Source organism: Xyrauchen texanus, chromosome 10, assembly GCF_025860055.1.
Source record: "Xyrauchen texanus isolate HMW12.3.18 chromosome 10, RBS_HiC_50CHRs, whole genome shotgun sequence".
In the NCBI taxonomy this organism is placed as follows: domain Eukaryota; kingdom Metazoa; phylum Chordata; class Actinopteri; order Cypriniformes; family Catostomidae; genus Xyrauchen; species Xyrauchen texanus.
The window spans coordinates 38,228,147-38,246,861 of NC_068285.1; the positions used below are offsets into that span (position 1 = coordinate 38,228,147).

The 18,715-nt window shown below is 38.8% G+C and overlaps 1 protein-coding gene across 3 annotated transcripts in view; it reads left to right on the plus strand.

Annotated features, from left to right (window-relative positions):
- Nucleotides 1-18,715, plus strand: part of dtnbp1b (dystrobrevin binding protein 1b) — an 83,133-nt gene that overhangs the window by 54,612 nt on the left and 9,806 nt on the right. For all 3 annotated transcript variants that reach the window (XM_052136666.1, XM_052136668.1, XM_052136667.1), the window contains exon 3: nt 13,329-13,487. In XM_052136666.1, coding sequence (XP_051992626.1) covers nt 13,329-13,487 — 159 coding nt within the window. The remainder of the gene's footprint in view (nt 1-13,328; nt 13,488-18,715) is intronic.

Genomic DNA, 18,715 nt, shown 5'->3' on the forward strand with positions numbered 1-18,715 from the left:
AATGGAAACAGTTTATTCGCCCAACGATAATGTGTTTTGACCATTTTTGCATGTGTTTCCACTCCTTCTCACAGCAAAACAATTCTTTAAACATAGCCCTTGACATTTGGAAGTGTTTAGCCCATAGCTGGTCATTAAAGTGGGTCTTCACAATCGACCTTACCACATTTGAGTGGCTCTGCTCCCAGATACAGAACTTTACAAAAGTTTTAGGCACTTGTGAAAAATGTTGCATAGTGAGGATGTCTTCAAAAATAATGCCATAATGACATTTATCACTTAATGTCATACAGAGTCCAGTAAACAAAAAAAAAAGCTAAATCAATATTTGGTGTGGCCACCTTTGCCTTTAAAACAGCCCCAATTCTCCTAGATACACCTGGACACAGTTTTTCTTGGTTGTTGGCAGATAAGATGTATCAAGCTTCTTGGAGAATTCACCACAGTTCTTCAGTCTATTTAGGTGCTATGCTCATACACTGCCAGCCTCGGTATACAGTACAGTGCAAATGTTTTAGGCACTTAAGATGTTTCACAAAAACATTTGTCTTAGGATGGTTATTTACAGGTGAAACTCGAAAAATTAGATTATCGTGCAAAAGTTCATTAATTTCAGTAATTCAACTTAAAAGGTGAAACTAATATATTATATAGACTCATTACAAGCAAAGTAAGATATTTCAAGCCTTTCTTTGATATAATTTTGATGATTATGGCTTACAGCTTATGAAAACCCCAAATTCAGAATCTCAGAAAATTAGAATATTGTGAAAAGGTTCAGTATTGTAGGCTCAAAGTGTCACACTCTAATCAGCTAAACACCTGCAAAGGGTTCCTGAGCCTTTAAATGGTCTCTCAGTCTGGTTCAGTTGAATTCACAATCATGGGGAAGACTGCTGACCTGACAGTTGTGCAGAAAACCATCATTGACATCAAAGCCTCAAAAGGTAATTGCAAAAGAAGTTGGATGTTCTCAAAGTGCTGTATCAAAGCACATTAATAGAAAGTTAAGTGGAAGGGAAAAGTGTGGAAGAAAAAGGTGCACAAGCAGCAGGGATGACCGTAGCCTGGAGAGGATTGTCAGGAAAAGGCCATTCAAATGTGTGGGGGAGCTTCACAAGGAGTGGACTGAGGCTGGAGTTACTGCATCAAGAGCCACCACACACAGCCGGGTCCTGGACAAGGGCTTCAAATGTCAATCGTCTTACCTGGGTTAAAGAAAAAAAGAACTGGTCTGTTGCTCAGTGGTCCAAAGTCCTCTTTTCTGATGAGAGCAAATTTTGCATCTCATTTGGAAACCAAGGTCCCAGAGTCTGGAGGAAGAATGGAGAGGCACACAATCCAAGATGCTTGAAGTCCAGTGAGAAGTTTCCACAGTCTGTGTTGGTTTGGGGAGCCATGTCATCGGCTGGTGTTGGTCCACTGTGCTTTATTAAGTCCAGAGTCAACGCAGCCGTCTACTGGGACATTTTAGAGCACTTCATGCTTCCTTCAGCAGACAAGCTTTATGGAGATGCTGACTTCATTTTCCAGCAGGACTTGGCACCTGCCCACACTGCCAAAAGTACCAAACCTGGTTCAATGACCATGGTATTACTGTGCTTGATTGGCCAGCAAACTCGCCTGACCTGAACCCCATAGAGAATCTATGGGGCATTGCCAAGAGAAAGATGAGAGACATGAGACCAAACAATGCAGAAGAGCTGAAGGCCGCTATTGAAGCATCTTGGTCTTCCATAACACCTCAGCAGTGCCACAGGCTGATAGCATCCATGCCACGCCGCATTGAGGCAGTAATTAATGCAAAAGGGGCCCAAACCAAGTACTGAGTACATATGCATGATTATACTTTTCAGAGGGCCGACATTTCTGTATTTAAAATCCTTTTTTTTATTGATTTCATGTAATATTCTAATTTTCTGAGATTCTGAATTTGGGGTTTTCATAAGCTGTAAGCCATAATCATCAAAATTATATCAAATAAAGGCTTGAAATATCTTACTTTGCTTGTAATGAGTCTATATAATATATTAGTTTCACCTTTTAAGTTGAATTACTGAAATTAATGAACTTTTGCACGATATTCTAATTTTTCGAGTTTCACCTGTACATGCACACAGATCAACATATGTCATTAACAGATGTGGATTATGCCTAGGTATTTATTGCGTTAAAAATGTTTAATAAACAAAATATGAAAAAAGATAACTTAAACAATCAAATCAAATCCCTTTATTGTTCTCAACCATATACACAAGTGCAACAGTTGGTGAAAGTCTTAAGTGCGGTTCCAAGCAACATAGCAGTATGACAATTACAATAAACATCTAATTTACACATTACACAGTTCACACATCTGTTACACAACACAATGTACATCTAATAATATACAATATACACAAAATAAGAAGACTGTATACAATAACCCCATAGTCAGTTGCCAGTGTGTTATTAAGTGAAGTATAAAATGTGGGTCCAGTCTGAGGCTAATAAAGTGCAGCGCTGATATATGTATCGTGACCGATCAAGAGTTCAAAAGTCTGATTGCTTGGGGGAAGAAACTGTCCTGATACTGCAATACCGCCTGCCTGATGGTAGTAGTGAGAACAGAGCATAGCTCGGGTGGCTGGAGTCTCTGATGGTCTTCTGAGTTTTTTTCACACAGTTCCTGGTAAAGATGTCCTGGAGGGAGGGAAGCTCATCCCTGATGATGTGTCTGGCAGTTCGCACCACCCTTTGCAGGGCTTTGCGGTTTAGGGAGTTGCTGTTGCCATACCAGGCAGTGATGCAGCCAGTCAGGATGCTCTCTAGAGTGCTGGTGTAGAACCATGTGAGGATGTGGTGGTTCATTCCAAACTTCCTCAGCTGTCTCAGGAAGAAGAGGCACTGGTGAGCCTTCTTCACAACAGCCTCAGTGTGGACGGACCATGTGAGTTCCTCAGTGATATGGACACCGAGGAACTTGAAGCTGCTGACTCTCTCCACCGGTGCTCCATTGATGGTGATGGGGCTGTGTAGTGTCTTTTCTCCTGAAGTCCACCACAATCTCCTTGGACTTGCTGACATTGAGGGATAGGTTGTACTCCTGACACCAGCGTTTCAGAGTGTGTTTTATCATTGTCAGTGATCAGACCTACCACCATTGTATCATCAGCAAACTTAATTAAATAAATTAAAGTAGATGCTCCCAATTAAAATGAGCCCAAATACAACTTAATAAGATGTGTACATCATCAAAGAGTCACTTGACATGCTAAGTGGTGGAAAGGAAGTTGGGAACTTCTCATAATGCCTGCCACATACAGTCTATCTCAGGCTATCAGTGTGACTTATCTGTGTTATTTCTCTCTCCACAAGATGATTTTGACCAGGTGCGACAATATTACTGGAAAATATTTATTTTTGATTTATTTTAAATGGCTGTAGAGAAAATGAACAGGAAAAATATTTCTGGAACCAGTGACTGAACAATTTTCAGTCTTGACCTCTATAAGACAGTGTAGCTTTGCAGACCTTTCATTAGTGAAGATCTCCCCCCTCTGCTCACTTCATGACACAGTAAAAATTAAGCCTGTAAGATTGACTGCGGAGTCCAAATGAAATGTGGATTATTGATATATGAAAAATCCAGTCACAATATGTGCATATAAATTATTGGGCAGATGAAGACAGAAAATCAGTACCGTTCTGCAGCTCTCCTGGGAGCACTTCCATCAAATGACTCCGCAAAGTCTTCATTTATTAAACATCTTCTATCTCAGTCTGGAAGCATTAATAATAACGAGAGTAACTTCGGCAGTGAACTCATGAATAACACGCTGAGCATTTTTACTTTCTCAGTGAGCGATCATTCGATTTATTTTTCATATTTCTAATTACTCTCATTTAAATAATTGTCTGTATCATCCATGTGCCATCAATTCGTGTCATTTACACTGCTTAGATATTCCCTAAGTAGGTCAAATGGAGCAAGAAGGGTTGCCCTAGCATTTACTCTCATGCTAGACTATTAATGTCACCATTAGTTTCCGGTTCGGAGAGCACACTGGCGCATGTTAGCTGCCACTTCTCCACTCTGGTTTTATTGTTTGTTTGTTTGTTTGTTTTTACTGTTGATCAAAATCAAATGTTTGTTCAACACCAAACTGATTATCATAACTTTCTCAATGCTGCACGTAAGGATTACTAGTCTAAAATCATTAGTGATGGGGTAGATAATCAGAATGTATTATTTAAGATAGTTAATAGAGTACTTAAACCAGCTAATGTTACTACTTGTTAATCTGTTGACCAATGTAATATGTTTCTCAATTATTTAATTGGTAAGATTGAGAATATAAACAACTCAATTGCTTTTGTCCCTTTGTCTGAGCTTCCGCAGATTCTACCAACAAATCCAGAGACTCATGATTTTTCAAGTTTTGCAATGGTCGATATTGAATTCATTGTCAGAACCATTATGTCCATGAACTCAACTAACTGTATTCTTGATCCTCTTCCATCATCTGTTCTCAAGGACTGTCTTCTATCTCAGTATTTGTCCTCAGATCACCTCAATTGTGAACTCTTCATTAAATTCTGGATCAGTTCCCCCTACACTCAAAATAGCAGCAATCACACCAGTCCCAAAAAAGCCTGGATATGCTGCCTCTGAGTTGTCAAATTATAGGCCCATATCCAATCTTCCTTTTTTGGCAAAGGTTCTGGAGCATGCAGTTGCAGCACAATTACATATCTCAAAATAATTTATTTGAACAATTTCAATCAGGTTATAGAACTGGGCATAGCACTGAGACAGCATTGATGAGGGTCATGAATGACCTCCTTATTGCAGCTGACACAGGTGCATGTGGTATTTTGGTCTTGTTAGACCTTAGTGCTGCATTTTAAACTATATCCCACATGATCTTACTGGATAGGCTGCACAGCTAGCTTGGTCTCTCTGTGACAGTGCTGGACTGGTTTAGATCTTACCTTACAGATCGCTTTCGGTTTGTCATCTTGGGTAATAATAAGTCTGAGACTATACCAGTGCATCAGGGTGTTCCACAGGGGTCAGTGTTGGGCCCCACTCTATTCAGCATTTAAATGATTCCCCTCGGGCAGATTATTGGGAAGTATGGCCTTGGTTATCACTGATGATACACAAATCTACATCAGCACTGGCCCTGATAGTAACCGCACTTTACCTGTGCTGACGGAGTGTCTGCATGAAATTAGTACCTGTATGCAGCAAAATTTTCTGAAGCTGAACTGTAACAAAACTGAGCTCATGCTCATTGGTACATTGGCTGCTACACGTAAAGTTGACCTAAATCTCAAATTGATGGTTTTGACTCAGTGAATGCAATGAGTCAACGCTTATGCCGACGTGAATACATCAAGGTAATTTTTGACTTACAGTTGAACTATGATAACTATACAGTATATCCAATCCAAAAGACATTAATACTGAACTATTGAGGAGAGTCCATGAACTCCAACTGTTGGACCTGAATATGTTTAGTTATACAGAATTCAATAATCATGACACCGAAACAGACACTGACCCGGACAATAATTTTTTTTCCTCTGCTAATATTAATTGTAAGTATTATACTAATGCACAGTATAATACTGACTTGATTACAAAGGGTAAATTGTCTATTGTCCATTTCAACAGTTGAAGTATGTACTCCAATTATAGTGAAATACGTGATTACTTAGTCATTTATTCATCCTTTTAGTGTCATAGCAATATCTGAAACTTGGTTTAAAGATGACAAAGGAATCAACTTTGAAATAAATGACTATGTCCTCAACTACATCAACAGACAAAACAAGACGGGAGGTGGCGTTGCACTGTATGTCCATAAAACAATACATTTTTCAATAGTAAATAGTCTGTCAATAGCACTTGATAATGTCCTGGAGTGTGTAACTATTGAACTAAAAAAATGAAAAGCAAAAGAATATTATTATAAGCTGTGTCTATAGGTCACCTGGATCAAGTGTAGATTTATTTAATGAATGGATGGTGAAATTGTTTTCTGAAGATATAAATAAGCCCTTATTTGTATGTGGGGACTTCAATATTGACCTTTTGAACTCAAACAACCACAAACCTACCTGTGAATTTGTTGATAGGATGTATAGTATGTCCTTAGTTCCATCCATCACAAAGCCTAGTAGGATTACCTCTCACAGTGCAACTTTAATCGATAACATCTTTACTAACAACTTTTAAACAAAACAGTTAATGGTCTATTGATCTGTGATATCACTGACCACTTACCAGTCTTTACTATATATGACTGTAATGTTTCTAAACATATTAAAACTTGCAATGTGAACTATAGACTAGTACGAACTGAGGAAGCTATTAATGCATTTAATGAAGAAATAAGGTCACAAGATTGGAATACTATTTATGGAGAGATGCAGACTGATGTGGCTTACAATAATTTTATAGATATATTTACTTTCTTGTACAACAAGCACTGTCCCTTCAGAGTATTTAGTAAACCGAAAAAAAATCTAAAATGCCCCTGGATTTCAAAAGGCCTGCTGAATGCTTGTAAGAAAAAAAATAACCTCTATAAATTGTTTGTCAAATCGAAATCCAAAGATGCTGAGGACAGATACAAGCTGTACAAAAATAAATTGACAGCTATATTGAGAATGGCGAAAAAACATTATTATGAAAAACTATTAATTGCTAATAAATCTAACATAAAAAGAACCTGGGCAGTATTAAATAGTGTCATTAAGCAAGGATCGAATATAACGGATTATCCAGAATATTTTGTTGACTCTAATGGAGAAAACAATGATATGAATAAATTAGTAAATGATTTTAATAATTTCTTTGTAAATGTTGGTCCTGATTTAGCAGCTAAAATTCCTAACCAAGAATTGAAGTTGAACACTGAAAGAAATGACCGTACTATTTTTCTCTCTCCTGTCAGTGAGTGTGAAATAATGAATATTGTTAAAAAATCCAAAAACAAGTTTTCTACAGACTGTCACTCCATCGATATGGTACTAATAAAAAAGACAATTAAAAGTATCATAAAGCCTGTAACACATATCTGTAACCTGTCGCTTAACAACGGCTGTGTGCCAAGAAAAATGAAAATTGCTAAGGTCATACCATTGTTCAAAAATGGAAATAGGAATCACTTTACTAATTACAGACCCATTTCTCTCCTTCCCCAGTTTTCAAAAATCCTTGAAAAGGTTTTTGACAAACGGTTAGAAATTTTACATATAAGCATAAGCTAATTAATGAAGGACAATATGGGTTCAGACCCAACAGATCTACTTCGATGGCCATAATTGACGCCACAGAAGAAATATCGAAGGCTCTAACAAACAAAAAACATGCAATAGGAATTTTTATAGATCTCAAAAAAGCTTTTGATACCATTAATCATGATATATTACTTAAGAAATTAGAACTATATGGAATACGGGGGGTTGCTGGGAAATGGGTGAAAAGTTATTTGAGCGACAGAGTACAGTTTGTTCAAATGGGTGAGCTCTCTTCTGGATGTCTTAACATTGCTTGTGGTGTCCCGCAGGGGTCAGTATTGGGCCCCAAATTATTTAATTTATATATTGATGATATTTTCAATGTTTCTCAATTGGTTAAATGTGTATTGTATGCTGATGATACAAATAATTTCTATAGTAATGATAGTTTGGAGCGACTGATTAGTGTTATAAACAAAGAACTAAGTCAATTTAAAAAATGGATAGAAAGCAACAAATTATCCTTAAACCTAGATAAATCCAAAGTGATGTTTTTTGGAAAGTATCAAGCTGATTCGCAGAAACTGGTTGAGATAGACGGAGTACACATTGAAAATGTTCAGGAAATAAAATTTTTAGGTGTAACGATAGACAACAAGCTAAGTTGGAATGCCCACATCAGACATATTACAACTAAAGTCTCCAAAAGACTTGCCATAATAAGTAGTGTTAAGCATATTCTTGATTATAATGCACTCCATGCCCTGTATTGTGCTTTAATACAGCCATATTGAACCTACTGTGTAGAGGTATGGGGCAATAATTACAAAAATGTAATACAGTCACTTTTTTTGCTACAGAAAAGAGCTATACGAATTATACACAAGGCCGCCTATTTCGAACACACAAATCCTCTCTTTCTTAAATCAAAGCTATTAAAAATGCAGGATCTTGTAAAATTATATAATGCACAGTTCATGTTCAAAGCGTATCACTATTTATTACCTGTGAACATTCAAAATATGTTTTCTCATAAGGATCAGTCGTACAGTTTGAGAGGATTTGGAAACTTTGTGGTCCCAATGGCGGGTTCCACCAAGAGGAGTTTTTCTATGTCTGTTTGTGGGGTTACTTTGTGGAATAATCTGGGGCTTGAATTAAAGCAGTGTCAAGGCATTCACAATTTCAAACGTCTTTACAAACGAAAGGTCTGGTTCCATTACAATGACATTGTGGTTTGATTGTATTCATGTTGTGTGGATTGTTGGATTAGTTATTATTTAGTTACCCTTGTGGTATTCCGTCTACCATTGTTGGTAGTTGTTCGTCATTATGTACTCTTGTGGTATTCCATCTACCATTGTTGGTATTTGATAATCATTGTTATGTACACTTGTGGTATTTCGTCTACCATTGTTGGTATTTGATTATCATTGTTACCTGTGGAAATATCTGTATATTATTAATATGTATGGTATGAATGTGTGGTTTTGACTTGTGCAACCACTGTTTCTAAATGAGGTATTATTATTACTATTATTATTATTCTTTTTTTTTTTTTAATTATTATTATTTTCTCTTTGAGATTATTGATGAAGGAAGCAGCTATTTTTTGTTTGTATAAATTCTTTGATAGACTGGGGTGGGGTTTAATAAGTTTCACTTCTTCCCACTCCATTTTCAAGCATAAGTGTATAAGTTATTATTATTGTGTATCTTTTCTGATGTCACACTATTTTTGCTTGAAATAAATAAATAAATAAATAATGGTTGACAACAGCCTTGTGCCTCTCTCCTCCCAAGTTCGGAACCTGGGTGTCATCTTTGATGCTCAGTTGTCATTTGATGCACACTAAAATTATTTCCAAAACAGCCTTTTATCACCTTAGTAATATTGCCAGACTTAGGCCCTTCCTCTCTCTGGCTGATGCAGAAAGAATTATCCATGTCTTTATCACCTCTAGGCTGGATTACTGCAATGCCCTCTTTTCTGGCCTACCAGCAAAAAAACATAAATAGGCTTCAGTATATTCAGAACTCTGCTGCTCATGTTCTTACACATACCTCACCATGTCTACTACACATTACCCCTGTGCACTTGTAGTTGCACTGGCTTCCCATTCACGCTCGTATTGCATCCATTTTAAAACTCTCATTTTAATGTTTAAAGCAGTTCATGGTATTGCTCCAGAGTATCTTTGCAGTCTTGTTGCACCATACACTCCCACCCATTCTCTTCGTTCTGCCAATTCATTTGCTTTTCAGCAGCCCTCCTTCAAACTTAAATCAATGGGGAAAAGAGCTTTCTCTTTCAGAGGCCCTAAGCTATGCTCTTCCTTTTACTATTAGAAACGCCACAATCTTGGATTGTTTTAAGTTAAGACTCATTTATTTAAGGTAGTATTTTAATATTTATTAATATTAATTTTATGTGTGGTTGCTGCTGTATGTTAATCATTTTGTGTTTAGTCTTTTTAAATTTGTTGTTATGGTGGTTGCTGTTGTATGTTATGTGTTTATTCAATCTTGTAGCACTTTGAGTGCAAGAAATGAGCATTATAAATAAAAGGCATTATTATATTAATATCATCATGAAATGCTAAGGACCAATCAGGTAGCATGGAGTCATATTTCGTCACAATACCGGGATGTGGATGCTAAAGTTCAAGTTCACCCTTAAGAGCAAACAAATAATCCAAATAATCCTGGCCAATTCACACTTAAAACCACTCATGTAGCATGCAAAATGGCATGCAATCTCATGTCAAGACATTACAGAGCACTGAATGACACTAAATCAGATGGAGCTGAGTATAGTCACAGGTGCAGGTGTCACCACACAAAGAGTGAGATGTGAACTTAAGCTGGTGTGAATGAATCTTTTCAACAGCCCATATGGCAAAGCAAGCACATCGTCTTCGACTCAATAGTTCCTCTGCTCGCAGCACATGTCTCTGTTGTCTCTATATCCCTACAATTTGTCATTACAATTACACACAAATGAAGCCATTACAGGAGCACAAACCAAGATGTATGGAGTGTGTGTAGGGGTGTTCTGCAGGCAATCATTCATTTGATCATTGCTGCATGACACAGTCAATAAGTGGATCCAATTAATTGCCATTAAATCACAGAGCCAGCTTACTGCCATCAGAGCAATGCCTATAAAGCATCCCTTTTCCCGCTATGTCCTTAAGAAAGATTGATCACAATAAAATTGTTTTTTTCAAGGGTTTTTTTCAATTGTTTCTCCTAGACAGCTATTAGAGAACATGAAGAGTTTGGTGGAAGCTTGTTTTTTTTTTTTTTTTGCCTGAAAGACCTCAGCAGTCTCACATGAGTTTTCTCTTGACTTTCAGAAAAGATATCAAGACTCGGATTTGTCAAGGTACCAGAGTCTGCAATCAAAAGTCTGAAATTTCAAAACTCATCTGCTAAACTCAACTTTTCTCATCAAATTCTTTCAAGACCAAAATGTTTGGGCTATGCTATCCACTTTAATTTTGTATCATAGGTATACAATCTTACTCTGTGTCTCACTTTTGTCTATTTCAATTTCTCCTATGGAACTCTTTCAAATGCTCAATATACTTTGACTTAGTGAGCTCTTTCCCTCTTGAAAACTCAGTATGCATTGACTCAATTTTTTTAGTCTTTTCGAATGCTCAGTGTTCTTTAATTCAGTATTCTGTAGTCCTCTTAAGTGCTCAGCATGCTTGACTCAGTGTGTTTTGTCCATTTGAACGTGCAATATGCTTTGACTCAGTATTCTCTAGCCCTCTTGAAAACTCAGTATGCTTTGACTCAGTTTTTTTGTCTTTTTGAATGCTCAGTGTTCTTTGACCCAGTATTCTCTTGTCCTTTTTAATGCTCAATATGCTTTGAATCATTATTCTCTAGCCCTCTTGAAGACTCTGTATGCTTTTACTCAATAGACTCTAGCTCACTAGAAGACTAAATATTTTTTGACTGAGAGCTCTTCAGTCCTCTAGAGGACTCAAAATACTTTGAATTTGTATTTTCAGGTCCTTTCTGATGCTCAGTATTCTCTGAATCAGTATTCTCTAGCCCTCTAGCAGACTCATACACTCGTATGCTCAGTATTCTTTGACTCAGTATAGTCCTTTAGAAGACTCTTTTATTTTGCAGCACTCTAGAGGACTAGTGTTTCATGCACCAGCAATGCCAAGGTTGAGGGTTCAATTCCCAAGGATTGCTTGAATGGGTAAATTATATACCTTAAATTCAATGTAAACCACTTTCGATCAAAGCATCTGCCAAATGTGCGTGAATCATCTCAATATTCTTTGACTCAATATTCCCTAGTCCTCTGGAAAGTTCCCAGAGACTCTTTTGTATATGTTTCAGGTCAGTGCATCTGTATAGCAGCAACAGACAGAGTAGCTCCTCTCAGGGGAAATAACAGGCAGAAGTGCTAGACCTCTAATACAAGCTGAACTGTCTTTTAAAACTCTTTCAGACTTTGAGCAAAATCAGTGCGTGAACAGACATGGGTAATATCAAATATTTCAAAATGTTTCTGTGCCGAGCAGGGTGAGTAGGGTGTGGCGGAGCTGTGTCTGAGCAGAGCAAGACCGGAAAGATAAGTGGTGAACGAGTTCCACCTGTGCGCCACACCGGTCTCACATTCCAATGAGGAGCAGCGGGAATACTTAAGGAGCTGAGAGCGGCAGACAGCGAGAGAGAGTCGCACGGAGCTGTGTGTGCACATGTCGATGTGGTTGTGTGTGTTAGAAACCGCTGAAAAATAACCCAGACCTGTCTGTGTGTTGAATGTTATGGCTGAAAAGTCATATTGTGTGACAATGAAAAGTGTATATACAATACATTTTTCATGTGGATTGTTCACCTGGCTCCCGCTTCCTCCTTTATAGAAAAGGCAGAGGTCTGCCACAGTCTCATACAGGCTAGACCTATCTACTGTACATCTCTTAGTCCTAATCCGATAAAGACTGTTAACCAACTGCATAACTAAGGATATGCACAGAGCATCATTTTATTCATTATTGTGAGAGAATGTATGTATATGGATGATGAAACAGAAGGAACATTAGCAGTGTTGTAGACATGTAAAATGATTACTGTGTGGGGCTCTGCTGTTATAGACACCCATATTAAATATGACTGATGTTCTGTGGCACAGAGCAGACAGTGAGTCTACACCTAAAGACAGATGTCTGTTAGATTCAAGTCTATAAAGAAGTAAATTGGAGTGTAATGTGTTTGTGTGTATTTTGTGAGCAGCACTTTGTTTAAGGAGAGTGTGGGATGATAACTCAAGAGAGGACATGTGCGCACTGGAGCTCAACTCTTTGATGAAACACCAGAGCTTCTTCCATCAGGATGACCACAGTCCTTGATTAATCCACACAAAAGACTAAACAAAAGACACACAAACAAACATGGAGTCTTTTATATGAATATGGGCAGCCTTACACGTAGTCAAGTTACCGATGCTGCCATTAAAACTAACAAGGGGTCATTCTGTTACCCTCACACATACATAGACTGTCAGGTCTCTGTAGTCCAATAAATCAGCTCCAGTCATCCACAAGCACTCCAGCCCACAGAGATGCAAAAGGAGCAAGTGAACTAGAGAGACAGAAATACAAATTGAGAACAAAGAGATGTACTTAATGAAAAAAATTTGATAAAAAATTGAGACTTTGTTTTTAGATTTTAGAAGTCGTTTCAAGAAATGGGTGGGTTATGACATCATATTTTTATGTGATACCATGTTGTCGACAACAGTAAATAATTTTGACTCGTCTCTCAAGTTGCTTGCTGGTACACACTTAAAATTAAAGTCTTAGGTTGACTAATGTTTCAGTGGTGTGGTTTGTTTGAGCAACATTTGCCTCAAACAGTGACATGACTTTTGGGCATGACAACCTATTTGTACAATAGCAGATTGGGGGTGCGGTGGTAGAATTGTTTGGGAAATCTGATTGGAAACATTGCTTTTTTATTACTATTATTGCAACTACGCTTGGTGTCACTAGTAGCACAGAAACTACACGTTTCACTTTTAACATAGTTTGTCTTATCTCCATATTCTTGTCCTCCAATAACAGCGGAGATGGAGCTGGAACATGCTCAGAGAGCCCCGGAGGCAGAGCTTGTGCAGCCACAGGTAAAACTGAAGGAAAGGCAAAAATACCTGGAAGAGGCTTTTCAACAGGACATGGAGCACTACCTGTCCACAGGGTACCTGCAGATCGCAGAAAGGAGAGGTGAGTGATGCCCACACCCCCTAAGCATACCTGAACCAGATCAACATGCACATTACACACAGTAAATATAAATGGAAGCAAAGTAATAAATGATAATGAAAATATTGTGTTTGTCCAAGTGCAAAGCTGTTATATCCCAGGAAAATGTCTACTCGGTCTAGTACAAAAACACCCAGCTGTCATCATTACAAATATGAGTGCCTGTCTGCTCCACAGCATTCGATATATTGGATAGAGCAGGCTATTCCCAGCCCTGAACTCCATAAACTAAGTGTTCCTTTCATCTTCCTCCCCCTTTAATTTGTCTAAAATGACTCAGGAGGCACGTGGTTGCATGATGAATGTATAAAAGAGAAGCTGAAGGGAGTTGTGTTGGAACAGCAAGCGCACTTTAACAAAGCAGCAAATGGAAAGGCAGCGAGGTCATTAAGAGGTCAGGTCTAGGGTCAGCCAGCAGGGGAAATATGCTAGAATCAAACAGAGGAATGGTTAATGATGCAATGAAAGGAAAATATCACCTAAAATGGGATATTCCTTCTTTACTCAAACAGGATATTTTTGCTCTTTTTGTTTTTATATATAATGATTTTAAAAGGGGAGGGAGGCTGTTAAGCTCTAAAAAATAGCTAAACATCAACAAAAGTAATCCACACGACTTGTGCACTGTACTCCAAGTCTACTGAAACTATATGATAACTTTCATTAAAAGATTAAGCCAGTTAAGTTGTTTTCCTACCATCAGAGAAATTCAAGCTTGAAGAACATGTTTTTACAAGCTGTGTCAGCAAGGGGCAGTTAAGCGCGTCAGAACTCACAACCAGCGCACTGACAGAATGAGAGCCAGTCACACAGGACATTCGTGACAGCGGGGCAAAGCACAAGAAAATGCAGGGATCTCACAATTTGCAAAGTTTCAACTACTTTTAACCTAACACAATGTCCTGAAAATGTGGCGTTTATGAAGCTAAAAACCAATGAGAAGCTTCAAAAGTGCCTGCTGATGCATATGTACATAAATTGACAATTAAAAACAGTTCAAAAGCACCTTATGAATCAATATATTGTGTTATTTATTATATTATATGGTAGGTAAATCTGTTATTTTTTTACTGAATTTATGTACGTGTCAGGTGGCATGATTAATTGCGTAATTTTTTTTAATGCTAAATTTTTTTTATAATTACACAAAATCATCAGGTTAAATCAATAACCCTAATGTGTTTGTGTGCATGTTTGCATGTGTTTGCGTGTGTGTTTGTGTGTGAATTAAATTATTTCAATTATTATATACAATTTTAATTAAATTATCTTCATTTGGGGCCCTTTTCAGCAAATATTGATATATGTGTTTAATTCATTTGTATCTATTAAAATTTAAATCGATTGACACCCGGAAATTTAATACGACTCTTGTTAAATGTGTGCTCACACAGAGTTTTTGAAGGCATGTTTTTTTCTTTTTTTTTCTGTTTCACTAAAAAGTTGATCATAACAGACATTTGTTCGGGAATTGGACTACACTGGTCGCTCTGTATGTTTCACTCTGTAGATAAAAAAATCAGCTTATAGGAGTCATTCATACAGAATGACTCAACAGTTTGTTTAGATAATATGAATGCTACACTACAGGCTACATGCCAATAGTAAAAAGCTACTTATTTTATTTTATTTATTTTTTAACCAGATGCATGGAGCATACTGTCATAGACAAAGCATCAAAAGGACTTATTCACATGATGTTTATCAAAGCCATGGCACAGCATAGTAGAGAATAGTGCATGAGGTAATTTATTTATTTATTTTTACATGGTGATTCCAGGTAATGGAACATGTCCAAAAAAACATGGTGATGCCATGGCACTTGTTTGTGTGTTTTCGTGTAGGCTACTAATTTTGATACTCTTTTAGTTGTAAAATAACTTTAAATGCAGTAGTTGTTCACAAACTGCACACGTGATGGACTTAGTAAGACATTCTTCATCACTGGCAAATGATAGAATGCATTTGCAGGTTTGGTTTTTCATTGATTGTAAACAGTGTTTTCCCATTGGATTTTCCTTCAGCAGCGGTGCTGTTGTTCAAGCGTCCATGAGTCTGCAATGCCGGACGTGTATTTCCACGTGTCATTAGAGGAATAGCTTAAAACAACCTTAGAATCATTATATTATTATATTATTATAATAGTAATATAAGATAATATATACAATATTATAGATTATTAAATTATACAGTATTATAATCATTACATTTATCAGAAAATTACTGTTTTATTAAACCTAAATTCAAATAGATCATATAAACCAGGGCCGATTCTAGGATTTCAATCTTCAGAGGGATCCGTCCCCAATGACACTCATTTAATGTATTCCACTCTATTGCATAAATGGTGTTGTGTTTTTTTAACTGTGTTTTTACATAATTTAAGCTAGCCAGTGAACTTTTATTCAGAATATTGTTATTTGCTAAGATAAACATTTATAAAGTTATTAAAATATCAAAATCACTTGAAGAATACAGACAAACCATATACTAATATATACTAATATAAACCATATTGTAACTGTCTATTTATTGGCAGTAGGTTTCATCTTCCCTAATCATTCCTTTTCTTTTCTCTATTTATTAACCAAAATATTGAACTTCTATATTTTACAGTTATATAAAACACCCCAAAAAACTTTTACTACAATAAATGTCAAATTTGTTCAGTGGAGTGAATTAAATCTAGATTATATTTCTCTGTCTGTCATTCAGATTTGTTTACTGATTCGTTCAGTGAAAATGTTTGAAAAACGTCTTGTGTTTTGTGTCATTAAACCATTGAGTCATTCACAACAAAAGCCTAATTATACTTTATTAAAATGTGCATATCTACAAATCTATTATGAGAACACAGTAGAGTGTTTAAGCATCGGAAGCACTTTCCCCACAAATGACAACAAAGCATAACTATCATTTTGTGAAATGTTGTGCATGACTAAAGACAACAATTTTAGCCTAAAAATACTTATAAGTGATTTAATTACGTCCTATAATGTCATCAGTCACTCTTACTCATAATTCATCCAGCCATTTTCTCTCCTTGTTGAACAAGATTTTCTAAGTACACAAATAACATACCACCTCCTCTCCTTCAGTAAGTCAACAGATTCTAATTCTTGCTCATTCAGATTAGGGGTGTATTCGTTCAGTGTGTCAAACCAATGATGTGCTCCTTCACAGGCCGCACTCAAATGCTATTGACTCGTACTATATTCAGTCTTTACAGGAATGAAAAGCCAACAAAGCAGTATGCAGTGTGCTGCTGCTTAATGCTTATAGGGGAAACATTGGTAAATGAATATCCATTGCAATCAGCGTTATCTTTATTTTATGTGTTTTAAAGTTGTCTGTTGTGTGGTGGCAAATGAGAAACTGCTCCACATGATTCAAAAGCTCATGTGAGCCTTCTGATTGAATTGTGAACTGATTCAGACCTTTTGCCATCACCTGCAACCAATTCATTGTACAGAATCAACTCAATTGAGTGATTCAATTGTGAATTGGACATCTATACTTCTGATTAAAAACTGTTGACAGTAAACACGGCATGATATTGCGGTGTGGCTTTTGTCAATGCTACGCAGCATCACAATCAATAACATAGTTCCCCTTCTGTCACTCACTCGACGTTGTGTTGAATGAAGTGACACAAGGGGTCTTCCTGGGACTCCAAACTTATCTCTGAACTTGAAAAAAGCCAGAGAGAAAGCCACTTCAGCCGCCCCCCGCGTCGTTCCTTCTTCCCACGGGATTGAGGACGACCAGGCTGGCGATGAAGGTGATTTGGGGTTGATGACGGGCTCAGTTTCGCCGAATAGATCCCCACGAACCACACAACCCCCGGCACGCTTGCATGCTTCCGTCTGAGCACAGGATGAGTGCGGCTAGCCTCGCGGCCAGCCGGCATTCTCCCTTGAGTCCCCGGAATTGGATGACGACATTGCCGCTGCATCACATCGCGTCTGATGCTGATGACTCCTCTGGTCTGCCACCTTCGGGTCTGCTCGCCCAGTCTGAGGCTGATGCGCAGATGTCCGCTATGCTTTCCTGGGCCGCCGTGAGCGCGAGGCTGGACTGGAAACCTCCGTCCCCTACTCACGGCTACTCGTTCGGTTCCTCGGGTCAGGGTGCTGCTCATAGCCACGCCGCAGCTATCCGAGCTGACACGGTCATGGAGGGCACCTTTTACTGCCCGGAAACGACCCCTCTGATCATCCACTCTGACTACCCTGGATGGTGGGGCGGCCCACGGGTACACGGAGGTTCCCCAGGTGGACAGAGTGGCTGCGATCCTCTTGTGTCCCGAGAACTCCGCCACGGGACCGCCCGCCAAAACCATACAGTCCGGATGCAGCTCTCTCACCTCCGGACCCGCGACTGCTCAGCCCCAGCAGGCCAGCGCTGACGAGTTCCGAAGATGCCTCTCTAGGACCTCTTCCTCAGTCTCTAACCCACCCCCTGTCGGGTGCGTGAAGCAAGGTAAATGCTTTGAGCCTTTTCTCAGCACCCAAGCCTCGAGACGCTCTTCTGCCTCCCGACGCGCTACTACCCGCTCCCCTGATGCCCCGCCCGGTATGTCAAAAGCAATCGTCCCATTAGTGCCCACTGCGCAGAGTTTGGACACGCGGCTTTCGCTGCACAACCAGTCGCACTGGTTGGCCAGGACCATCCGACTCGGCTACGTGACTCAGTTCGCCCAGCTTCCGCCTCATTTCGGCGGTATTCGCTCCACTTCCGTATGCGGTGAAAAAGCCAGTGCTTTACAGGCAGAGACTTTACATCCAGCTTCTCCAGGATGTGATAGAGCCCGTCCCTCCAGCCGAGATGAAGAAGGGTCTCTACCGCCCTTACTTCATTGTACCCAATAAGGTGGCAGGTTGCGACCAATCTTGGACTTGCGAGTTCTCAACCAGGCTTTGCACAGACTCCCGTTCGAAATGCTCACGCAGAAACTCATTCTTACCCGTGTTCGACAGCTAGATTGGTTCGCGGTGGTAGACCTGAAGGACGCATACTTCCACGCCTCCATCTTGCTACGAAGGACGCAGAGGCAGCTCTTGCCCCGCTAAGGGAAGTGGGCATCCGCATACTCAACTACCTCGATGACTGGCTCATCCTGGCTCACTCTCGAGAGTTACTATGCACTCACAGGGACCAGGTGCTCAGGTACCTCAGCCATCTAGGGC